General features: G+C 42.8%; 1 protein-coding gene across 1 annotated transcript in view; it reads right to left on the reverse strand.

Moving 5' to 3' along the window:
• Window positions 1-12904: 12904 nt before the first annotated feature.
• Window positions 12905-23295, reverse strand: part of LOC145359429 (aggrecan core protein-like) — a 74415-nt gene continuing 64024 nt past the window's right edge. Inside the window, exons 19-24 of the mRNA XM_080213977.1 lie at window positions 22776-22934; window positions 20979-21061; window positions 18737-18881; window positions 17615-17797; window positions 13234-13275; window positions 12905-13044 (exon numbers count right to left, since the gene is read on the reverse strand). Coding sequence (XP_080070103.1) covers window positions 12905-13044; window positions 13234-13275; window positions 17615-17797; window positions 18737-18881; window positions 20979-21061; window positions 22776-22934 — 752 coding nt within the window. The remainder of the gene's footprint in view (window positions 13045-13233; window positions 13276-17614; window positions 17798-18736; window positions 18882-20978; window positions 21062-22775; window positions 22935-23295) is intronic.

Genomic DNA, 23295 nt, shown 5'->3' on the forward strand with positions numbered 1-23295 from the left:
ACCTAAAAACCAATCAAAGGAAGTCAAAAGAAAAGTTGGACCAGCCATTTTACTTATCCAGGCTGAACAAGAGCTGCCGGATAATTCAACAACATTTTACATCTTCACCGTTGTTCAAATTTCTTTAGAACTATTTCCTATCTGCTGATTCCCACCAGAGTCCCAATTCTCTGGGAAAAAGGAAAGTTTATCTATAAACTACCCTGATTCCTGAAGAATTGTAATTTAAAGGAGATTGGTTTTAAAACAGTTTAATCCTACAGAATTATCAATGTGTTTTAGAGCCATGTGCACAATAACTATCTTTAAGAGAACATTTTGAATACCATGGTGACAAATGGTCCATTTTTTCCCATTACATTGGATGCCATTGGCAAATTTGCTTATGCAGTGGCACAGTGATGTTTATCAGAGATGGGTGAGATATGGATTCAATTTAATTTCACTCATATTTTTGGAGGAAAGCAATAAAAGAACAATAATAATAAACAATAAATAATCAATAACAAAAACAATAAAAAAAAAGGGTAGCATGGTGGCACAGTGGTTAGCACTGCTACCTCACAGCATCAGGGACCTGGGTTCAATTCCCACTTGGGTCACTGTCTGTGTGGAGTTTGCATGTTCTCCCCATGCCTGCGTGGGTTTCCTTCGGGTGCTCTGGTTTCCTCCCAGAATCCAAGGATGTGCAGGTTAGGTTGATTGGCCATGCAAAATTCAATTGCCCCTGAGTGTCGGGGATTAGTAGGGCAAATAAATAGGGTTATGAGGATAGAGCTGGGTTAGGATTGTGGTCGGGCAGACCCGATGGGCCGACTGGCCTTCTTCTGCACTGTAGGAATTCTATGATTCTATGAAAACCATGTAAGCATCTCCTTCAAGGCGAGAGTGGAGCTCTGTGGTGCCTGGTTAAATGCATGTATTTGTAGATCCATTGACAAGGCCATGTGCTTTCTCAAATGCAGGTTGGCATCAGACTATGGAAAGACTATTCAAAGTTAGACATACAAAATAATGTTCTGTATGATCCCAGGAGTGTTCCCTCATGTCTGAAATTCCAGCCTTCAGAAACAAGAAAGTCTTACCTGCGTTCTTAGGAAGATTTCAAATAGACCACTCAAACGATGCTGGATTTACGACAACTACTAAGAGCAAAATAATTTTATTTGAATGCAATACAGTGCGGGTGAGATCTATAATAAAAACCGAAGTGCTAACATCCACTCACACTGAGTAACAACGCAAATCAATACATGCATTGTGTGAGAATTTATCTGGCTTCTCAAGACCATGAAAATATTGAAGAATATCCATGAACACTACCGTTGATTACGTATTGAAAGCTTCCAAACAGATATTACCCAAGATAAAAGCAAATTACTGCGGATACTGGAATATGAAACCAAAAGAGAAAATGCTGGAAAACCTCAGCAGGTTTGGCAGCATCTGTAAGGAGAGAAAAGAGCTGATGTTTCAAGTTCAGATGACCCTTTGTCAAAGTTCGAAGTAGATGAAATGTGATGACAGTTTGCCCCAAAATTTAAGTGTTTGAATTTCTAGTGACTAAACTAATGCAGGCGTGTCCAAAGAAGATTCTGGTCAATGAAGCTCGAGGAAGTCAATCCTTTTTTTCATTCGATTGTGGGACACGGGCGTCGCTAGCTGGCCAGTGTTTATTGCCCATCCCTTGTTGCCCAAGGGCTGTTGAGAATCAACCACCTTGCTGTGGCTCTGGAGTCACAGGGCCAGACCAGGTAAGGATGGCAGATTTCCTTCTCTAAAGGACATTAGTGAAACAGGTGGGTTTTTCTGGCAATCATTTCATGGTCATCAGTAGATTCTTAATTCCAGATATTTGTTCTTGAATTCAAATTCCATCATCTGCTGTGGTGAGATTCGAACCCAGCTGCCCAGAACTTTAACTGGGTTTCTGGATTAATAGTCCAGTGACAACACCACTGGTTCCCCCTGACAAAGGATCACCTGGATTCAAAACGTCAGCTCTTTTCTCTCCTTACAGCTATTACCCAAAATTTTTTATTTTAAGGTGTGTGATACGAGACTTTCCTTTATTTGCTGCACACAGTTCTCTTACCCCAATATCGTTGTAGAACCACTGATGGCTTAATGATGCTTCAAGGATAAGTGAGCCAGTTTTGGTGATGAAAATGTGATGTGCCAGTCCAAAGTGCTTATTTCTATGCCTACTGACAGAGTTTGTCAATGATACTCCAAACCAGAATGTATAAAGCAGGACATAAACACACAGACATTGCTGGCCTAGAACCAAGTGAAGTAATAAAAATAGAAAAGTGTCTTTGGTCGAGGAAGCTCCACTCCAACGAAAAGGTACCAATGTCCAGGTTGGATTAGCAGTATAACCTATAGGATGCCAGGTGAACAACTAGTGGTGCCAACGCAGCAAGCACCAAGTTTGGAACTGGAGCCTCTGGTTGGAATTCTCCGATAACAGAAACCTTACCACTGCTGCCCACAAAAACAGAAAATCTTCGCGCAACCAAATCTCCATTCACTGCAGTGGGACTGGAAAATCTCAGCCACCGGCAAGGCTGGAAAATTTCAGCCTCTGTCTTTTCTCATTACATTGTGAACAAGCAATAAGTTACCATCAAAGATGTGACTGTGTGATTGAAGGCACACAGGACTGAGGGCATGCCGACACTATAGTTAAGAAAGGCCAGTAATGCCTTTACTTTCTCAAAAGACTAATGAAATTTGACATGTCTGCTATGACTCTCTCCAAGAGAGAGATGCACCATAGAAAGCATTCTTTCAGGCTGTATCACAGCTTGGTATGGCTCCTGCTCTGCCCAAGGTGATAAGAAACTGCAAAGGATTGTGAACGAAGCCCAATTCATCTCTCAAACCAGCCTCCCGTCCATTGACACTGTCTACACTTCCCGCTGCCTCAGAAAAGCAGCCAACATAATTAAGGACCCCACACACCCGGGACATTCTCTCTTTCACCTTCTTCTGTCAGGAAAAATATACAAAAGTCTGAGGTCATGTACCAACTGACTCAAGGCAGCTTCTTCCTTACTGCCATCAAGTTTTTGAATGGACCTACCTTGCATTAAGTTGACCTTTCTCTATACCTTAGCTATGACTGTAACACTACATTCTGTACTTTCTTCTTTCCTTCTTTATGTATGATATGCTTTGTTTGTATAATGCACAAGAAACAATACTTTTCACTGTATACTAATACATTTGACAATAATAAACCAAATCAAATCAAATCAAAATTAATACAACGTTCAAGGGCTGTTAACCCAGTTGGCTGGACGGCTGGCCCATGATGCCGAGCAATGCCGACTACGTGGGTTCAATTCCTGTACCGGCTGATGTTATCTATAAAGGCTCCGCCTTCTCAACCTTGTCCCTCAAGGTGTGAGACCCTCAGGCTAAATCACCACTGGTCTGCTCTCTCTCTCAAAACGGGAGAGAGCAGCCTATGGTCCTCTGGGTCTTTGGCGACTTCCACATCATGTGATTAATTATCCTATAGCGAATTATTCTCCATCTCTCCATTTGAGAAGCTAGTCATCTGATATCTCTGTGAACCCACTGAACGACACGTAACGCTTAATGATTACCATTACTTGAACAATCTATTTGTGGGCTGCCTTGACCTAATCATGTTTTATTGAGGTGGTATTAAATGAGAAATATTGTTATGGATAGGTGAAGGGAATCTCTCATTGATCTTATTTCTCAAAGATCAGCCCAATCTATCTCCCAAGCTGTTTCTTCACAATCTCATCTTAATCCTATTTACATATCCTTCCCTGCTGACTAATTCCAGTAAGTATAAATCCGGACTTCTGGTTTATTTTCTTGGTGTCTGATAGGTGTGAACAGTGGAGCTCTGGTATTCTGATTTCGCACTAGTGAGGAAATAACAATCTTAACAGTTTTTTTCCAAAACCCTAGACTCATAAAATTTAAACAGAACAATCTAACAGACAGGAAATAAAACACAAAAGGTCACGATTGTTTGGGAACCTTTGGATTACATTTTGGACACATCTAGCATAATAAAAAAGGGAAGTAAAGGCAGATTGGTTCAAGACACAATTCACAGTCATGAGTGTAACCTGAACCTGAACCAGACTAAAGTGAGTACTAATATTGATTAGGCCAATCTACAAAATAAGCTAAGAAACCTATGGTGAGGGTGGGGTGTTTTACACTCCTCCCAATCTCCTAAGCCAAGCTGCCATATTTGCAGGTGTGAGGTACATAAAATAGGCTGTGTGACTGGCCTATTGTCTTCCTGCTCCAAGCTGCCCCAATAATAGGTAGCTGGGTAGATAAGGCAACTCCCAGCCCACCTTCTCTTGGACCTTTGACATAGTCAAAGCCCTTAACTTTTTTTTATTATTTGTTCATTGTATGTGGGTGCCACTGGTGGGGCCAGCACTTGTTGCCCATCCCAGAGGGCATTTAAGAGTCAACCACATTGCTTTGGGTCTGGAGTCACATGTAGGCCAGACCAGGTAAAGACGACAGATTTCCGTCCCTAAGGGACATTATTGAGCCAGATGGGTTTTTATGACAATTGACAATAGCTTCACAGTCATCATTAGGCTTTCAGTTCCAAATTTTTTACTGAATTCAAGTTTCACCATCTGCCATGGTGGGATTTGAACCCAGAACATTACTCTGGATCTCTGGATTACTAATCCAGTGGCAATACCACTTCATCACTGCCTCCACAGGCCAACTGGCCAACTATGGGTCCATTTCCAACCTGCCACCATAGTACAAGATCTTGAAGGCGACAGACTAAGGAGTCTAACCTGTTACTTCACCATCTTGGGTGAAGAAGTGGAAAGGAAGGGGGCTACCTTCTTTGGGCAGTGCCATGTGCCAGTTGGGTCACCCCAAGATGTTAGCCCCCATTTTGTGACATCCACCCTCCACCTCCAAAATCTGAACTCTACACATACACCATCCAGGACCTGTTCTTTCACTGAGCAAAACCTGCAAACTCACCTTAGTCTGGTATCCATGTTGCCTTCCCTCTCAGGACTCCTTCCTAGATTCTGCGTAAGTTCATAAATTCATAGGATATAGAAGCAGAATTAGGCCATTCGGCCCAATGAGTCTGCTCCGCCATTCGATCATGGCTGTCATGCTCCTCATCCCCAGTTTCCTGCCTTCTCCCCATAACCCTTCAAACCATTACCAATTAAAAATTTGTCTAACTCCTCCTGAAATTTACTCACTGTTCCAGCATCCATTGCCCTTTGGGGTAGCAAATTCCACAGATTCACAACCCTTTGGGAGAAGTAGTTTCTCTGTTTTAAATTTGCTACCTCTTATCCTACGACCTCTTGTCTTAGAATGCCCCACAAGTGAAAGCATCTGCTCCACGTCGACTTTATCCATATCTTTTAACATCTTGTATACCTCAATTTGATCTCCCCTCATTTTGGTAAATTCCAGAGAGTATAGGTCTAGACTGACCACTACTGAGGTCTGGCGCTGCTAGGGCTATTCAGCTGCTGGTCAATTTGAGTCAGGAGTGAGTGATGAAAGTCCCACAATCACCTTGTTAAGGCCACTCACAGCATATTACCTCTGCAGATTAGTCTCCCCATTTCCCCCCCTCCCCCTCTTTAAAATTCAACCCAAGGTGACTGAAACTGACAATATTTATCGGGACACAGTATAACAGGAATGGGCCAGGACATTGATCAATGAATCATAAGGTATATAATTCGCAACAGATATTGAGGAAATTATAGCCCCAGAATTATTGAAGCAGAACTTTATTGTACAATTAGAAATGTTTCTAATTGAAGGATTATTATCCAGACACTGTCGATAATGTTGTGTTGCCTTGCTCAAGTCACTCTCAAGTTATGCCAAAATATTGAATGTATTCAAGAGGCGGCTGGATATAGCACTTGGGGCGAATGGAATCAAAGGTTATGGGAGAAAGCAGGATTAGGCTATTGAGTTGGATGACCAGCCATGATCATGATGAATGGGAGAGCAGGCGCAAAGGGCCAAATGGCCTCCTCCTGCTCCTGTCTCCTCTGTTTCTATGTTTCTGAACAAAATGATATTAAGCAGAGGGGGATTTGTTTTGCGACACACTAGTTTTTAAAACCAATTTCTTAAGGACAGTTAGGGATAGGCAATAAATGCTGGCCTAGCCACACCCCATTTGAATTAGTTTTCACCATGGTGGTCCAATGGAGATGCACCATTTGGCAACTCTAAGTATCAGCAATGGTTCTTTTTCAAGGGATTCAGGCAACGTATGCTGTTAGTACAGTCACCCTGAAGCATCTCAGAACCATAACCTTAGCTCTAAATTTCTGTATTTTCCCGCCTGCCTCTGTGTAACTTAATAAAACAAAGAGAATGGCAATACAAAGCAACTGTGAAATATCAGAGCATTTTTTTTTGTGTTGGAACAGATGAAACTGAAGCACCATCAACTTGACTTGCAAAGCTGTTTTGAGGTGCTTTTGTCCATATTTGCATGAATGTGTTGCCAAATGATATTTAGGAACCAAACAAGCCTATGCTTTTTCTCCCCCCATCCATTAAGCCAATGGATGTCAGTACCAACATCAAGCATGTCCACATTAGGTGTAGCCAGATACAAGATGCAGGTCCCTTGTTTGCCCAATAAGTATCAATCTCAACTCCTTAAGAACACTTACCATCTTCATTTCCTTAAGCATCCTTGTAATGAGATTGCCAATAATGCGGTGTGAGCTTGTTCTCCAAGAAGTGGATTGCGACTTTCCAGAACGATTTCATGAAACTACAGGTTCATTGCAATGGTTTGCTGTTGAATCCTATTTCCAGAGAACCCAAACTTAAGTTTTTTTAAAAGAACAAAACCTGCATTTGATGCCTGATCAACATCCTTAAGTTTCCACATGGTTTCATTGACACATGGTTTCATTGAAAATGTAACTAATCGCAACAGTAGAAGGAAGGACAATTTTACATCAAATTTGTTTGTCTTTGTTTAAGAAGTGTAGCAAGAATAATCCAGGTACTTACAAGCTGGTGAGCCCTACGTCAATGATAGGGAAATTATTGGAGAGGATCCTTCAAGACAGGATTTATTCCCACTTGGAAATAAGTGGACAAATTAGTGAGAGGCAACATGGTTTTGTGAAGGGAAGGTCGTGTTTCACTAACTTGATCAAGTTTTTTTGAGGAAGTGACAAAGATGATTGATGAGGGTAGGGCAGTGGATGTGGCCTACTTGGACTCCAGTAAGGCCTTTGACAAGGTCCCTCGTGGCAGACTGGTGCAGAAGGTGAAGTTGCATGGGACCAGACGTGAGCTGGCAAGGTGGATACAAAACTGGCTTGGTCAAAGAAGACAGAGGGTAGCAGTAGAAGGATGTGTTCCTGAATGGAAGGCTGTGGCAAGTGGCGTTCCTCAGGGATCAGTGCTGGGACCTTTGTTGTTTGTAATATATATAGATGATTTGGAGGAAAATGTAAAAATGGATTGATTAGTAAGTTTGCTGATAACACAAAGGTTGGTGGTTTTGGCGATAGCGATGGGGACTATCAGAGGATACAGCAGGATATAGATCAGTTGGGGACCTGGTCAGAGAGGTGGCAGATGGAGTTTAACCTGGACAAATATGAAGTAATGCATTTTTGAAGGACTAATACAATTAGGAAATATACAGTAAATGGAAGAAACATTAAGAGTATTGATAGGCAAAGGGATCTGGGTGCACAGGTACACAAGTCACTGAAAGTGGCAATGCAGGTTCAGAAGGTAGTCAAGAAGACACAAGGCATGCTTGCCGTCAATGGCCGGGGCATTGAGTTTAAAAACTAGCAAGTCACGTTGCAAATGTATAGAACCTTAGTTAGGCCGCACCTGGAATATAGTGTTCAATTCTGGTCACCACACTACCAAAAGGATGTGGAGGTTTTGGAGAGGGTACAGAAAAGATTTACCAGGATATTGCCTGGTATGGAGGGCATCAGCTATGAGGAGAGGTTGGAGAAACTTGGTTTGCTTTCACTGCAATGATGGAGGTTGAGGGGTGACCCTGATAGAAGTCTACAAGATTATGAGGGGCATGGACAGAGCGGATAGTCAGAAGCTTTTTCCCAGGGTGGAAGAGTCAATTATTAGGGGGCACAGATTTAAGGTGCAAGGGGCAAGGTTTAAAGGAGATGTACGAGGCAGATTTTTTACACGGAGTATGGTGGGTGCCTGGAATTTATTGCCGGTGAGGTAGCGGAAGCAGATACGATAGTGACTTTAAAGGGTGTCTTGACAAATACTGAATAGGATGGGAATAGAGGGATATGTTCCATGAAAGGATTGGGGGTTTTAGTTAAGTCGGGGAGCATGGTCGGTGCAGGTTTGGAGGGCTGAAAGGCTTGTTCCTGCGCTGTGATTTTCTTTGTTCTTTGAATATGGTGAGAAAATTGGGTGGCACGGTGGCACAGTGGTTAGCACTGCTGCCTCACAGCACCTGGGACCTGGGTTCGATTCCCAGCTTGGGTCACCATCTGTGTGGAGTCTGCATGTTCTCCCCGTGTTTGTGTGAGTTTCTTCTGAGTGATCCGGTTTCCTCCTACAGTCCAAAGATGTGTGGGTTTGTTTGATTGGCTAAATAGCCCCTGAGTGTCAAGGGGTTAGTAGTGTAAATAAGTAAGGCTATGGGGATAGGGCCTGGGCAGGATTGTGATTGGTGCAGACTTGATGGGGCAAATGGCCTCTCCTACGAAAATGAAGAAGGGGTAGACATCAACTATTGTTTCACTGAATGGCAGAGGGGCCAGATCTGCTCATGTTTTTGTTTTAGAAAGGACTTCTCTATCACCTGATGGTAAATACTAAATAGTTATTGAAGAATAGATTGGCATGGGGGCACAGTGGTTAGCTCTGCTGTCTCACAGCAACAGGGACCCAAGTTCAATTCCCAGCTTGAATCACTGTCTGTATGGAGTCTGCACGTTCTCTCCATTGTCTGTGTGCATTTCCTCTGGTGCTCCAGTTTCCTCCCACAATCCGAAAGATGTCCTGGTTAGGCGCATTGGCCACGCTAAACAGGCACTAGCGTTTGGCGCGTGGGGATTTTTCACAGTAACTTCATTGCAGTGTTAATGTAAGCCTACTTGTGACACTGATGAATACACTTTAAATATTTGGTTATTGTGCAATCGCAGGTTAAAAAAAGGCAGTTTGTTTTGAAAGTCAAATGACCAACAACCTGTGAAGATTTATTAATTTGATATTTATGCTCATACGCACAAAACGTGAAATTCAATGAGGATTTCAAAAGTGAAATATTTCAGAGAGATTCATAGTCACACATGCTTAGTTCTTTTTGCACGAATCTCTATTCTATGGCTCAGCTCCAAGACAGTCACACAGTTAGAAGAGGGGTCAGCAGTGCCACAAAGTTTAGATTAATACACGTTGCAGGTAAATGGCACTCAGACCTTCCATCTCTGGGGCAGATTGAATTTATATACATGCTCATGCAACACTCCCCCACCCCCCCCGCTCTCCCCTATAGAAACTTTTTTCACTGTTCTGTGAAAATGCAACAGACAAAAGCTATTTGAATGTTAGGACACTCTCAACAACACACTTGCTCACAATACACACTCTCTCTCCTCAGTCAAGCTCCAAGAACGTTGTGAAGTCACTGGGTTAGTTGAGAGCAGGAGTAACATGGGATACAGTTTATTGTATACAATTCAATTTATGCAGAAATAGATTGGTTTCCTCATATTAATACATAGCCGTGCTCAACTTAACACCTACATTTCTGGGCTTATGCATTTCTTTTAAAAAAAACAAACATTACAAAATGGCAAAAACACAGAGTTTGGTACAAATCCTCTCAAGCAGGGTGTACAACCAAAATCCTCTTTCCGGCAAATACAATGCTCCAACTGTAAAGGTTCTGAAGCGCTTAATCTTGGCTTGCTTAGAGTTTGCAGAAATAATTGATAATATTCTGCACTAACCCATTTCTCTCTCAGCATTTGTCAAAGAAAAGATCTAACTCATCATGAAAGCAACTTTAATGAATTTGTAATTGGTGCAATAAACCTTTAATAAATATCCGAAAGATTGTTTGAATACAGCTCCCTCCTTGCCACCAAACTGAAGGCGCTAAATGGACTGATAGAACCCATTAGCACAATGTTAGATTAGGGTTTTGTTCTATGGAAATAAAGTTAAAACATCCGACTAACGTACACTACCGGTGTTTGAGCAGGGGCTGGTAGTTGGTAACTTGAACGATTCCTATTTTAAAAATCATGCAAGTTCATATCGCTTGACATGGAATGCCAATGAGTGGGTTGGCCTAATACAAATGGAAGAACTGCCAAAGGGAAATTTCTCTCCATTTGGAGTACACTCTACTGCACCTACCGACAGTGTAAATGATGGGTCAGATACATTGCAGGTTAGCATTGCTGGTGAGTCTTCGGCATCGTGATGTCAACCTCTGTAATCGCCAGAATGGACTCCAACTACATCTCTATGGTGTTCACCTGGGCTTTATTTTCCAGTGTTTGAGGTGATGTCAGAGATGGGGGCTGAACTGAGATTGAGGAGGAGTGTTACTCTGTATCGGGGGAAAGTAAAGTATGGTAACCCCCATGACTTGCACGGGGAAATCACTGATTGACCTCCTTGTAGGACTCGTTGAATACGAGCTCCCTGGGGATTGGTAATTAGCCAATCAATCGGAGCTCGTATACCGAGCCCTGTATAAAGCAGGCCCCTGAGTGGGTCCGTTATTACTTCTGTCCCGGTTGTGTTCACCACAGGCTTGTGGTTTTGTTTTACTTTATTTTGTGCAATAAAAGCACTGTTCCTGTACAGCCGACTATATAAAGTATATTTTAAAACATCTAGGTAAAATTGGGGATGGGAAGGGAATTGGAAAACATTTTTTTTATATACAGAATGCAGGGTTAATGTAGATGCTTTAGTTTGCAAAAGAAAATAAAACTGCAGGGCAATAAATAGCTATCTTCCCATGATTGTGGTAATTCATTGATTTATTTTCATATCTCCCTCACCTTGTTTCTTGCTCTTCTCTCCTGAAGATGTTAACTCAATCAGGTATGAGCATTGACAGGCCTATGGTTCCTCATTATCTATCTAATTTGAATCTGGCCTTGTCTGTACTGGTGAAGTGAGACTTTTCTGCTGTGTGCCCAGTTGAACCAGCAACTGATCACAGCACCATGGGTCTTCCAGAAAAGAAGTCAGCTGTGGGTCTACCTCTAATGTGAACGGGGATTAATTTTCTCCACTGTTCTCTCGGGCTGTGTTTACAGTACACGTTGTGCACAGAGGGTGTGAAATCCACCCCCTCACTGTAGCATTAACCTGGAGTGGGAGCTCAACATCACAAACTGGAGTAAATCCCTCTGGGTTGCAGTGGGGAGAACCGCACTCTGACTCTGCATTTTGCACTGCTTTGAAGCTAAACCACTTAGCGCTGCTGCAGTTGCAGCAAAGAAACCTTGTAAGCAATCAGTTAGGGCTAAGGTGATATTCAGAGTGGTACATTGTGAGGAGGAAGCTACAGACTGTGAGACTTGCATACATATTATGGTCCATTAATTTTGTCTTTTTGTGTGATTATTAGGAAAGGGAACATCAGTGCTGTGATTCGGAATCTTGTCTTTCCTGTTTCAGGCATTCTGTGCCAGTGTCAAGATTAGGTGTAGCACAGCTTATTACTTCTACACTGCCCCAGCATTGTCTCCTTAGCTCAGAGCTGTGCCCCTAGACTGCATCAGTGTGTTCCCCTTACCAGCTATTGCATGACCTCTCTCCGGTTGGAAAGTTAGGGCTAGTTGGGTATAACGGAGCTCACGATGACATGGACCTGGGTTGGCCCTTTCCAAACTCATTTTGTTCCACGCATCTGGGGCTAGCTGAGAATCGAATCTATCACCCCATTAGCCTGGGTTGGGATTCAAAAACAGATTTAAAAAAATAGGCAGTGTCTAACCAAACAACAAACACAATAATATTCTGTAGCTTAAAGGATAGTTTTCTTCCCAAAAATGGAGAGGGGGAAAACCCACAGTTTCACAGATGCTTTTGGAGGCTATTTCCCTTAAAACCAAAGAAATTCTCTGTGAGTTTAAGATTTCAGAAGTAATTTATACAGTATGATGCAGAAAAGAATGTTAATTATATAAACTGGTTTTCACAAATTTTAAAATATGTTTACATATTCCAGTCCTCGCTTTATATTTAACTAAAATTTAACAATAGCAAAAGCTTCCTTTCTGTTACCTGTGCACACAGTTTATCTCTCAAACATTCACAGTTTACTTAAAATGAGCACACTCGCACATACACACACACACCACTCACACTCGCACTTCTGAAATATCCTTAAAGCTGTTATGTCTTTCTTCTACTCAAGGTAAAACATAACAGTTCATATTTTATTTTACACGTTCAGGGAGATGTTTTGTCAAAGTAATTTCCCTCCCCCCACCCCCCCACCATACACACATACACACACACAATTCTTTTTAAAAATAATCAAATCCATTTTTTTTTGCTCGTTTTCGAGTTCAACAGTTATGCAACTCAGGGTTAGCATACAACATGCTCTCCCTACCTGGAGGATGCACCTTCAGCATTTAATAATGGATTAGCACTCCAATTTCTACTATGCACCTCAACATATAAAAGACACCCTGTACACCATGCACTGCACGGCCCCAGTTGAATAGCATCAGGACTGTTGTTCCATCGCTTTTCAATTCACAGAAAGAAACCCCTTCCCCCCACCTCAATTTAAAAAGAATCCGTGAATGTGTTGCATTTGTGATTGACTCTGTTTGCGTTGCGGATTACAACGTTGTTTTAAACTACGCTACTGCATCATTCCTGGAACTACGTTAAGTTGATCTAATATTTCGTATGCAGTGCAGTTGTCTGAAAATCTTTTTTTGGGATCTCCTCCCAGAGACATGGTGACGGGCTGGACAGTTCGACCTAAACGATAACGCTTGACTTGAAAATCGAGAAAAAAAAAAGACATTGGATCTAGGGCTGCTTTGGTGTTTTATATATTGGCTGGGAAAACAACTCTCTTAGCTGATAAAATTATTCTTATTATAAATGTTCTGGAATAGAATTATATCCTTTAATTTTCACTTAAGCTGTACGAGGCATTCGATTCAGATTGAGGATGCGGCCTACTTGTGTCAGCTCTCTTCAGAGGCCTGCGGTTATACGTGGCAGCTGTAAAAGGAAACAGAGAAGCAGTAAAGATTTTTGTAAGGACTTCATTCATTCCACATAAGTGTAGCATCCATTATGGTTTGTCATTACAGTTTCATCTGTAGGGCGGCACAGTGGCATAATGGTTAGCACTGTTGCTTCATAGTGCCAGGGACTTGGATTTGATTCCTGGTTTGGGTCACCGTCTGTGCGGAGTTTGCATGTTCTTCCCATATCTGTGTGGGTTTACTCTGGGTGCTCTGCTTTCCTCCCACAGGCTGAAAGATGTGCTGGCTCTGCTAAATTCTCCTTCAGTGTGCCTGAACAGGCGCCAGAGTGTGGTGGCTAGGGGATTTTCACAGTAACTTCATTGCAGTGTTAAGCTACTTGTGACTAGTAGATAAATAAACTTTAATTTTATCCCCCAAATTGCACGTTTGATCCTGAGATATTTCTGCTTGAGCACAATTTGCCTAAAATCAGCCAAATCAGTGCCAAAAAGCATCACTTAAGGCATGATGGTGCCTGAACAAGTGGGGTCCGTAAGATCCTTGGGGAGGGATTTTTCAGCCTCGTTAGCCACCAGAAATTCCCACCCGAGGTTAATAGGCCACGGGGTGGGGGGCAGACTATGGCGGGCAGGATGGAAAAATCCCACCCTTTGTATTAGTTTACAAATATCCCGGTGGAAGCTGGTCCTGCATTCTAAACTAGTCACTCCATCAGATTGGGCAATGACCATTGCCAACTTCTGCTAATTATATCCATTGGCCATCTTTCAAGTAGGACTTTAAAATTATGCATTTTTTGAGGCACAAGGTGACTATTAGGTGTATTTTAAAAGCTTTCATCTTTCTATTTGAAAATTGAAATTGATCGCCATGGTAATGCACATGTTGGCCTACATGTAATGCCCTCTTCCAACTGCTGTCTCACGTGTAAACTAGATATTTAGGTCCTTCATGTCATGCTTGCAAGCATCCTTGAGGTGGAACTTTGGGCTGGTATGCTGGATATTTACCATCAAAGGTCAGTAGCTGTTTGACAACAGACTCCAATGTCTAAACAAGATATAAATGGCACCTGATAGCCAGCTCATGTGGCACTGACAGTAAAGTGCACCATACGAAGCTACCTTATTGCCAAGTTTGTTGCAAGCCCGTCATCTCACGTAGATGGAAGGGTACCCTGGACAAATGCTTGCCTGCATGAAGCAGGCACAGCAGTGGGGAGATGACCTGGCTCCTCACAAAATGCTTAGTGTACGCCATTGTACCTGGGTTTCTCGATCATTTTCAGCAACTTAAAATTGGGCTACTCCAAGGGGGGCGAATTAGGCACTCTGATTAAAACTGCTTGTTTTTTTCTCTGACAAATCCATGTTCAGCTCGGATGAATAAAGCTGCACCAATTTACCAGTCTTGAATATAGCAAAATAATAATTTAATGCAAAAAAATCAAGTCCCAAAGCAATGCCCAATTGTGCTGAGTTGTGGCAATTTTTATGTTGGTGATATGCAAAATAGCTTCAGCAGAGATTATGGAAAAACAAACGCTTCTCAAAACTATTGCCACTTAGGAATAATTTACTCCCAGATGTCTGCATCTAAATCAAAAGTTTTTGATTATTATGTTTGGGTATTTACCTAGCTATATACATTTTGAGTTTAAGTATTAGTGTCAGAAGCAGGCTTACGTTAACACTGCAATGAAGTTACTGTGGAAAGCCCCTAGTCGCCACAATTTGGCGCCTGTTCAAGTACACTGAGGGAGAATTCACGTCTGTTGGACTATGAGAAGAAACCAGGGCATCTGGAGGAAACCCGTGCAGACATGGGGAGAAAGTGCAGACTCTGCACAGGCAGCGACCCAAGGAGGGAATCAAACCTGGGTCCCTGGTGCTGTGAGGCAGCAGTACTAACCATTGTGCCACCCTATATTTTTGGCCCTAGCTGCCTACATCCTTGGGATTATTACTTAGGCATCAGTGCAAATGGATAAATATCACAAAGCACCTGGAATAAAGAAATGTTTGCTTTTAGGTTATTTCAGCCAATCATTTTTTTATTCAGCTTTGAAACTCACAGAGTGACATGAAAAAATCCATTGGCCGGAATTCTCCGGTTTCACACGCCCTACCAGCCGACAGCAAAGAATTAGGCGTTCAGCCAAATCTCCGTCCACAGCAGCGGGACAGGTCCTGCCCGCTACGGGAATTGACCAGGCAGAGGTCCATTGACCTTGGGTGGGATTCTCTTGTTTAGGGGCAGTCGTGGCTGGAGAATCCCACCCGTTACCTATCGGGGAAAGGCATCTATTTTTAAAAGGAGAACTACTTGATTATAAACTTACACCAATTCCAATCTCATCCCTAACCTAGTGGTGCACTAAGGCAGACATTCCATAGCTGTTCCCATAGCTCATAATTCCCAGAACAGATCACTAGTCTGTTGTCAGAGGTTTATAACTAAAGGGGCGCAACTCCACATCAAGTGTAGCTGACCAGGAGTCTGTTCTGCTTTTACCGCCTGCCATTGGTATGTTTGGAAAGATTTTTTTAGGTTGACACCCACTGTTTGGCCGTGCTATGAATGCACTTTCCTTGGACATCAAGTGCTAGGGTGGGACTTGAACTCGGAGCTTCTGGCTCAGAGGCAGGGATGCTACCCACTGTACCACAAGACCATTTGATTTATTCATTTTATGGGATATGGGCATCACTGACTAGGCCCAGCATTTATTGCCCATCCCTAATTGTGCACCACTTAAGAGGGCATTTGAGAATCAACCACATTGCTATGGCTCTGGAGTCACATGTAGGCCAGACCAGGTAAGGATTTCCTTCTCTAAAGGACGTTAGTGAACCTGATAGGCTTTTACGATAATTGACAATGGTTTCATGATCATTGTCAGACTAATAATTCCAGATTGTTACTGATTCAAACTTTGCCATCTGCCATGGTGGGATTTGAACCTGGGTCCCCAGAGCATTACCCTGGGCCTCTGGATTCTAGTCTAGTGATAATACCATTATGTCACTGCCTCCCCTAAATAAATGTATTTATTTAAATGTATAAATTTATATTTTTCATTATTGTTAGGATAACATTCCTAAATTTCTCTCTGCCTCTCTTGTGACTTTAACCTATGGCACAGTGTGACTCCTGGCTGCTCTTCCCACTTCAACCAAGTGGCCATGATAACATTGTGCTCCCGACTGATTCTTGTCTGCTTATTTTAGGAAAACTGGGATCTTTTTCCTGTGATTACCCATCTCATTCTGAAAATTGGGTGGTCTACAACACTATGGGTGTACGCACAATTGGCTAGCTTAGTTGGCTGGCTTAGTTGGCTGGACAACTGGCTATTGATGTGGAGTGGCGCCAACAGTGCAGGTTCAATTGCTGAACTGGTTGAGGTTATTGACGAATAATGTTTTCAACCTTGCCCCTTGCCTGATGTGAAGAGCAGAGCATGTAGTCGTCTTGGACTGTGGCACCTTCACCTTTTTATGTGTACAATCTATTGGAAAGGCCAAGTCAGGTCAGATTGGGGTTCTTGAGTGATCTTGCATAACCCCTGAAACATGCACATCTCCATCACATGACTTAATGATACAAAGTAGTAGAATTCAGCCAATATTTTCTAGCTCCTTTGCAAGATCATTAGGCCATGTCCATTGAAAGGAAGCCCCTTCAAGGCCATTTGACCTCATCCTTCACAAACACAAACCCTACAATCTTTGCATTCCAGCAATTTAACAACGACCAGGATGCATTTCTATTTCAACAACACATGCATGCATGCACACACACACGCACACATGCACACACAGAAAAACGCTGGAAAATCCCAGCAGGTCTGACGGTATCTGTGGAGAGAGAATAGAGCCAACCTTTCGAGTCAGGGTGACCCTCATCAGAGCTGAGAGGAAAGAGAATCAGCTGAGATTCATACTATGAGGGTAGGGAGGGTTGGTGGAATTGGACAAAGGGAATTTAAAAAGTCTGCAGAAGGCTGAGAAGGAGTTGAAAGTGTTCATTAAGTGACCAGAATGCATGAATGGCAAAGTAAAGTTACAGCTTGGTAAAGGACTGCCTGAGGAATGTGGCAATTGGCCTGAAGAAGGGGCTGGGGAGACTTGAAAAAATGAGAAGATAAAATGAAGAATGAGATAAAATGAAATGAAATAAAATAAATGGAAATGGGGTGAGTTGGAGGGGAGTGTTCATGCTCTGAAATGGTTGAACTCAATGTTGAGTCTGGAAGGCTGTAAATCTCCAATTGGAAGATGAGATACTGTCCCTCCAGTTTGCATTGGGGTTTGCTAGAACGTTGGAAATGGTCAAGTTCTACTTACTGTCTATGCACATTATCCTTGGCTGCTCCCACTGCCCATCTGGCTTACACTTGATGTTGGGAAAGTGGCGCTGTAAGTAGCCATTTTTACACTGATAACGCACCAAGGAGTTAATTTCAAAACGCTCCCTCTTTTTCCCGAAGGTTCTGGCGTTTTCTACCACTGGAGGTTGACCACAAGCAACTGCAGAAGAAAAACAAAAGTAAACTGTCATTCAGAACAGTTCAGGTTGTTGATACTTTATTAGAATTTGAGTTATCTTAGCCCAACTTGACTTAGTTGGTGATTCAGCTCTGACGAAGGGTCATCCAGACTCAAGCACTTGTCGGGGAGAGTCTTGCCAAAAAATGGCAGAGTGTTGTCTCTGGTGAGAAAACCTGTGAACAAGTCAGTTTTATCTCCAGATCTTACAAGGGGCATGTTTCGCACCATGGGGCAGTTGGGGGGAAGTCAACTCACTGGCAAAAACCAGTTGCATGGAAATCGGGGTGCCAACTTTAAATATATTTTTGATTGACAAGTGAGTCAAGGATTATGGGGGACGGTGGTGGGAGGTGGGAGGGGTGGAAGTGCAGGGGTTGGAGGGGGGCAGACAAAAGAAGTGGAGTTGGGACCACAATCAGAGCAGTCAGATCTTACCGAATGAGAGAACAGGCTTGAGGGGCTGAATGGCCAAACTCCTGCCCTTATTTCTCATGGGTCATTTCTATGGCAAGATGAGCTAAGTGACCAACTGGCTTCCCTTATAAGTGCACATGAATTATAAAGCTGTTGGCCTTCTTGGGGCGGCATGGTGGCACAATGGTTAGCACTGCTCTCTCACAGCGCCAAGGAACCAAGTTCGATTCCCAGCATGGGTCACATTCTCCCCATTTCTGCATGGGTTTCCTTCTGGTGTTCTGGTTTCCTCCCACAGTCGAAGGATGTGCGGGTCAGGTTAATAGGCTATGCTAAATTGGCCTTGATTGTCGAGGGGTCTAGCTTGGGTAAATGCATCGGGTTATGGGGGTAGGGCCTGAGTGGGTTTATGGTCGGTGCTGACTCAATGGGCCGAATGGCCTCCTTCTGCACTGTAGGATTCTATGAATAGAAACGTCACTGCACTGGAATATCCGAGCTTACCTGTCCCCTTCTTGCATGTGTAAGGGAGATGGTAATTACACGGGACATCATTCCACTGACCGTTTTCATGCCATATCATGACAACACAATCTTCACCAGTGTTGAAGAAGCTGTCAGGTTGATTGGGTCGCCAATTTTCGTACAACTATTTTAAGGGCGAAAAAAAAAATCCCACCTTGAAAACCATTAACCTAAGATCAGCTTTTGTCTGCAGTGCAGTCTAAAGGCAAGAAGAAAACAAAAACTACCAATGTGGGAAATTCAAAATAAAGAAGCAACATGGTGCAATGTCCTAATTATGCATAGAGTTGTGGGTTTAAACAGAATGAAAAGACTTGCTTTGCATACGTAGATTCAACTAACGCACAATAGATTTTATTGAAAGCTGCTCCGTGCTCTGCATCAGAAACAATACAAAACTGAAAGTAAACCAGAAACCTCTGCCAGACTTCAATGACATCACTATCAAATCATGTGATCAACTCTTAAAACAACCTGCAACCATTTCTAAATATAACAACAATGGAAATACAGCATGGGACAGGATTTTTAAGATGATGGAGTTTCCCATCCCACCATCGAAGATTCTATAGGGATCACATCCCCACCAAGACTGCCTGACCTTTCTACAATTTAGTCTGCCTCACGGCCATGTCATTCTCCAATCAGCAGTAATTGGCTATGGGCGGGACTTCTGCTCTTGCTCGGGAGGAAGTCCCGCCTTAGAGAGTCAATCTAATTGGCCAGCTACCCTCTAGAGACTAATGTGCCAAAAGCATGTTGTCCCCATAGGCCAAGGCCTAGGATTGCAGGAAGAGGCAAGTGCTAAAGGTTTGGGAGGCCTGGGGATGGGGTGGACAGTGGGGGAATTGGGATGTTGGGGAGAGGTTCAGGGAGGGGAGGGAGGCCCTGGGCATTAAAGGCGTCTTCCTGAAATTAAAAAGAGGCTTATGATTGAGGCAGCCCCTCCTTTCCCGCTCGAGGCATGAGCCTGATTATTTTCTGGCTTCATCCATATGTGGGAACTATTCCTGTCAGCCTCAAAATGGGTAGGAAATGACCCTTAAGTTGTCAATAATTGACTATTCAAGAACCTCAACTGGGGCAAGGGTGGTAGCATGTCTGAGACCTCACCAATTTCAGCATTAAATTGTAGAGAGGTCTGGGTGGGCGCGGAGCCCAGCTAGAAATCCATGTGAGGAATATTACATCCAATCCCCCACTGAGAAACCCATAAGGGGGTAAGAGTAAAAATCTGGGGTCTTTCAGCATCTGAGAAGATGAGCTAGCAATTTCAAATACTTCAATTTTCTAGTCTAGACACTCTTGTGCAGGGCCTCTCCATCAGGCTGCTCTGGTGATGGCAATTATGGGGAGCAACCTCCATGCATCCTGGGGAATCTCCTTTACAAATGGACAAGGTGGGGACAGAGAATGATTTTAAACCAATTTGAAAGTCACTCCTGCATGAGCTGACCTCAGAACACCAAGCGACGATGGGGAAATGAGACTACGGAATGGTTTGACATTGCAACAGCTTCTGTAGAAATTCCTTAAAAGATTCACCATTTGCGTAATTGGAAAGTGAAAAAGCGTGGACAAGGTTGTTTTCAATGGTCCAGTGATAGCGATAATACAAAAAAAAATCAGATAATATGGTTATCTTCCCATATCCAAAAAAGTGCAACTTTTGAAATGAAAACTACCCTAAATGTATACTCAGAATTTTAGCAAAACTGTATTCCGTGGGGAAGATTGAATGATAATCTCCTTTGCAATGCTGTTCCAAAGCTGCTTTGAAAAGGAGTGATAGAGAACAGAGGAAAGACAGTAGTTAAAATATATTTTCAAGGAAATGTAGAAAATAGAAGCAGGAGTAGGCCATTCAGCCCTTCCAACCTTCTCCGTATTAATTTTGATCATGGCTGATCATCAAATCCAATATCCTGATCTGCCTTCCCGCCCATCTCCCATGATTTCTTTAGCCCCAAGAACTTTAACTAATATAGAAGCAGAAAAATAGAAGCAGGATCTCCACTCCCTGGTCATTCATGGAGTTTGTACACTAGGCGAGCAATTAGTTTTTAATCATCCAGGGTAAATTCTTGTTATTTATTCCCCCTTGATTTTACTGATGGAGTTTTGTGCTCTCTTGCACCATTTTCAGGTGAACCACATTGGCTTTTGAAAAATAGAATGGTAACCATTGCAAAGAGAATGGGAAAATTGGGCCAAAACTCACCAATGTGCTGTCATCAGACCAATGGAAATCACCCTCTATTGTCTTGTCGTTCAGTCCAATCCATTGATAATCCTGGGCATGATCTGGGCAGACAGAAATGGCAACAATCAGTTTTAGACTTTGACAGAAGAATTTTGGATTGACTTTCATTGTCAAATAAATGTGCACTGACATCTTGCGACAGTTTTAGAGGAACAGAACTTTAATCCTTACGTGGCCATAGTAGCTCTAGGTTTATTTCTGTATTGAAAATCTGCGGGTGGGTTATGTCCATTGAACAGGACATCACAAAAGTTCAAAAGAATAGGCGAGAAGAGGAGATAATGTTGAACAACAGGTGTTAGGTGATGCTAAATTTTAAGTGCCTGTCGATTGCAACACCAAGGGAAGCCTGGGGAAGTTGGGGGGGAGAGTTCCAACATTTGAGGGATTGCGAAAAATCAGTGAAAAAAGGATAAAGTGCAGTGAGTTTCGAATTCAAGACAGGGAGGAGGAAGACTTTGTTGCGCTGAGTATTTGGGCATTAGGGATGGAATTCTCCAATCTTGCTCATTGCCAGTCCACTGCCAGCAAGAATGGAGAATTTGGTGCTCAACCAAAGCTCCATTCACTGTGGTGGCACCAGAGAATCCCAGTTACGGGAAAGAGCGCAGGATTTCAGCCTAACATCGGAAATGGTAAAGGGAGAGAACAATGTAGAAATAGTTAGATGAGCAATTACCATGGTCCATCTAGTTTTCTTTTCTTTATTCTTTCATGGGATATGGGCAAGACCAGCACTTAATGCCCATTCCTAATTACCCTTGAACTGAACTATTGGTCTTCTAACATGCTGGTAGTCACATGATGAACTTGCTGAGCAATTCTACTAGTCAATCTCCGCTGATGTACAATGGGTCCCGGACATGAGGTGAGACAAGTGCGATGGTGGAAAGTTTTGTCAGGGCAAACATTTCAAAAAGGCAACACTTAGCAGGAAGAGTACTGACCATCATAACACTGACAAAATTGGAGACAAAAAGATTATGGCAATTTCAGGTGACACAGTGGTTAGCATTGCAGCTTCACAGCGCCAAGGGCCTGGGTTCGATTCCCACCTTGGCAGACTGTCTGTGTGGAATTTGCACATTCTCCCTGTGTCTGCGTGGGATTTCTCCTGAATGCTCCGGTTTCCTCCCACATTCCAAAGATGTGTGGGTTAGGTTGATTGGCCATGCTAAATTACCCTGTAGTCAAGGGGTTTAATAAGGTAAATAAGTGGAGTTATGGGAATCGGCCATGGGTGGGATTGTGATCATGCAGACCTGAAGGGCCAAATGGCCTCTTTTTGCACTGGAGGAACTCTGTGACTCTATTTTATGACAAGATTGAAGCCTAAGAAAGAGTGAATTTCTTTCCTTGTGTTGTGTCCAGGAATGCAAATGTATTTGAACAACCTGTACGTATGGAAGATGATTTAAGTCTTTTACGTTCCTATATTAGGAATTGTTAATGCAGTTGAGTGATTTGTATGCAAGAGGATCCTGAGCTCCATGTTTCTGAATAAGGAAAATGTGAACATTCCATTTGAGGTGGAAGGCCAGGGATGTCAGTGGGTGCCGTGGATTAGGAGTGCTGTCATCAGATATGAGGGGCAGGATTTTACGACCTCGCTTGTCCTGAAACCGTACAATCTCATCCGAGATCAATAATCCTTCCCATTGTCTGTCCCTCACCTGATCCCATCCCCATGGCAGGTGGGACGGTAAAATTCCGGCCAAAGTGACATAAGTGGAATTTGAAGTAACAAACACTCACTGTTAACAAACTCTTGTTCCTCTGGAGTGACAATGCTGGCCAGGTGAGCTTTGTGTTCCCTGCATTGATGCTCGGCGGCTTCCCACGTCTGTCGGTCAACAAAGTGTTTGTAGCAGTGTCCCTGAAACTTAGCCCAACCGACTTCGCACTCTTCCACATCTACAGAAAATAAAGTTGGACTGTTAGAAATTGCATAACAATAGTTTCTTTCTGGAGCTCAATACCGCTCTGGAACACGGCTGGATAGGAATGTGGTTTTGTCCTACAGGTATAAACATGATTGCAATTTATTTAATAAGGCAAATGTGATCTCCAAAAGAAATCACCTCAAACCCCACAAACATTGAAAAGAATTGAGACTGTAATATATAGGAAGAAAATTAAGCCATTCAGACCTTTGTGTCTACTCTACCATTCGATTCAGTCTCATATGTTTCTCAACCCCATTCTCCCACCTTTTCCCTGTAACATTTGATCCCCTTACCAATTAAGAACCTATCTTTGTCTTAAATACACTGAA

Source organism: Carcharhinus amblyrhynchos, chromosome 28, assembly GCF_965287045.1.
Source record: "Carcharhinus amblyrhynchos chromosome 28, sCarAmb.v2.hapA, whole genome shotgun sequence".
NCBI classification, from domain to species: Eukaryota; Metazoa; Chordata; class Chondrichthyes; order Carcharhiniformes; family Carcharhinidae; genus Carcharhinus; species Carcharhinus amblyrhynchos.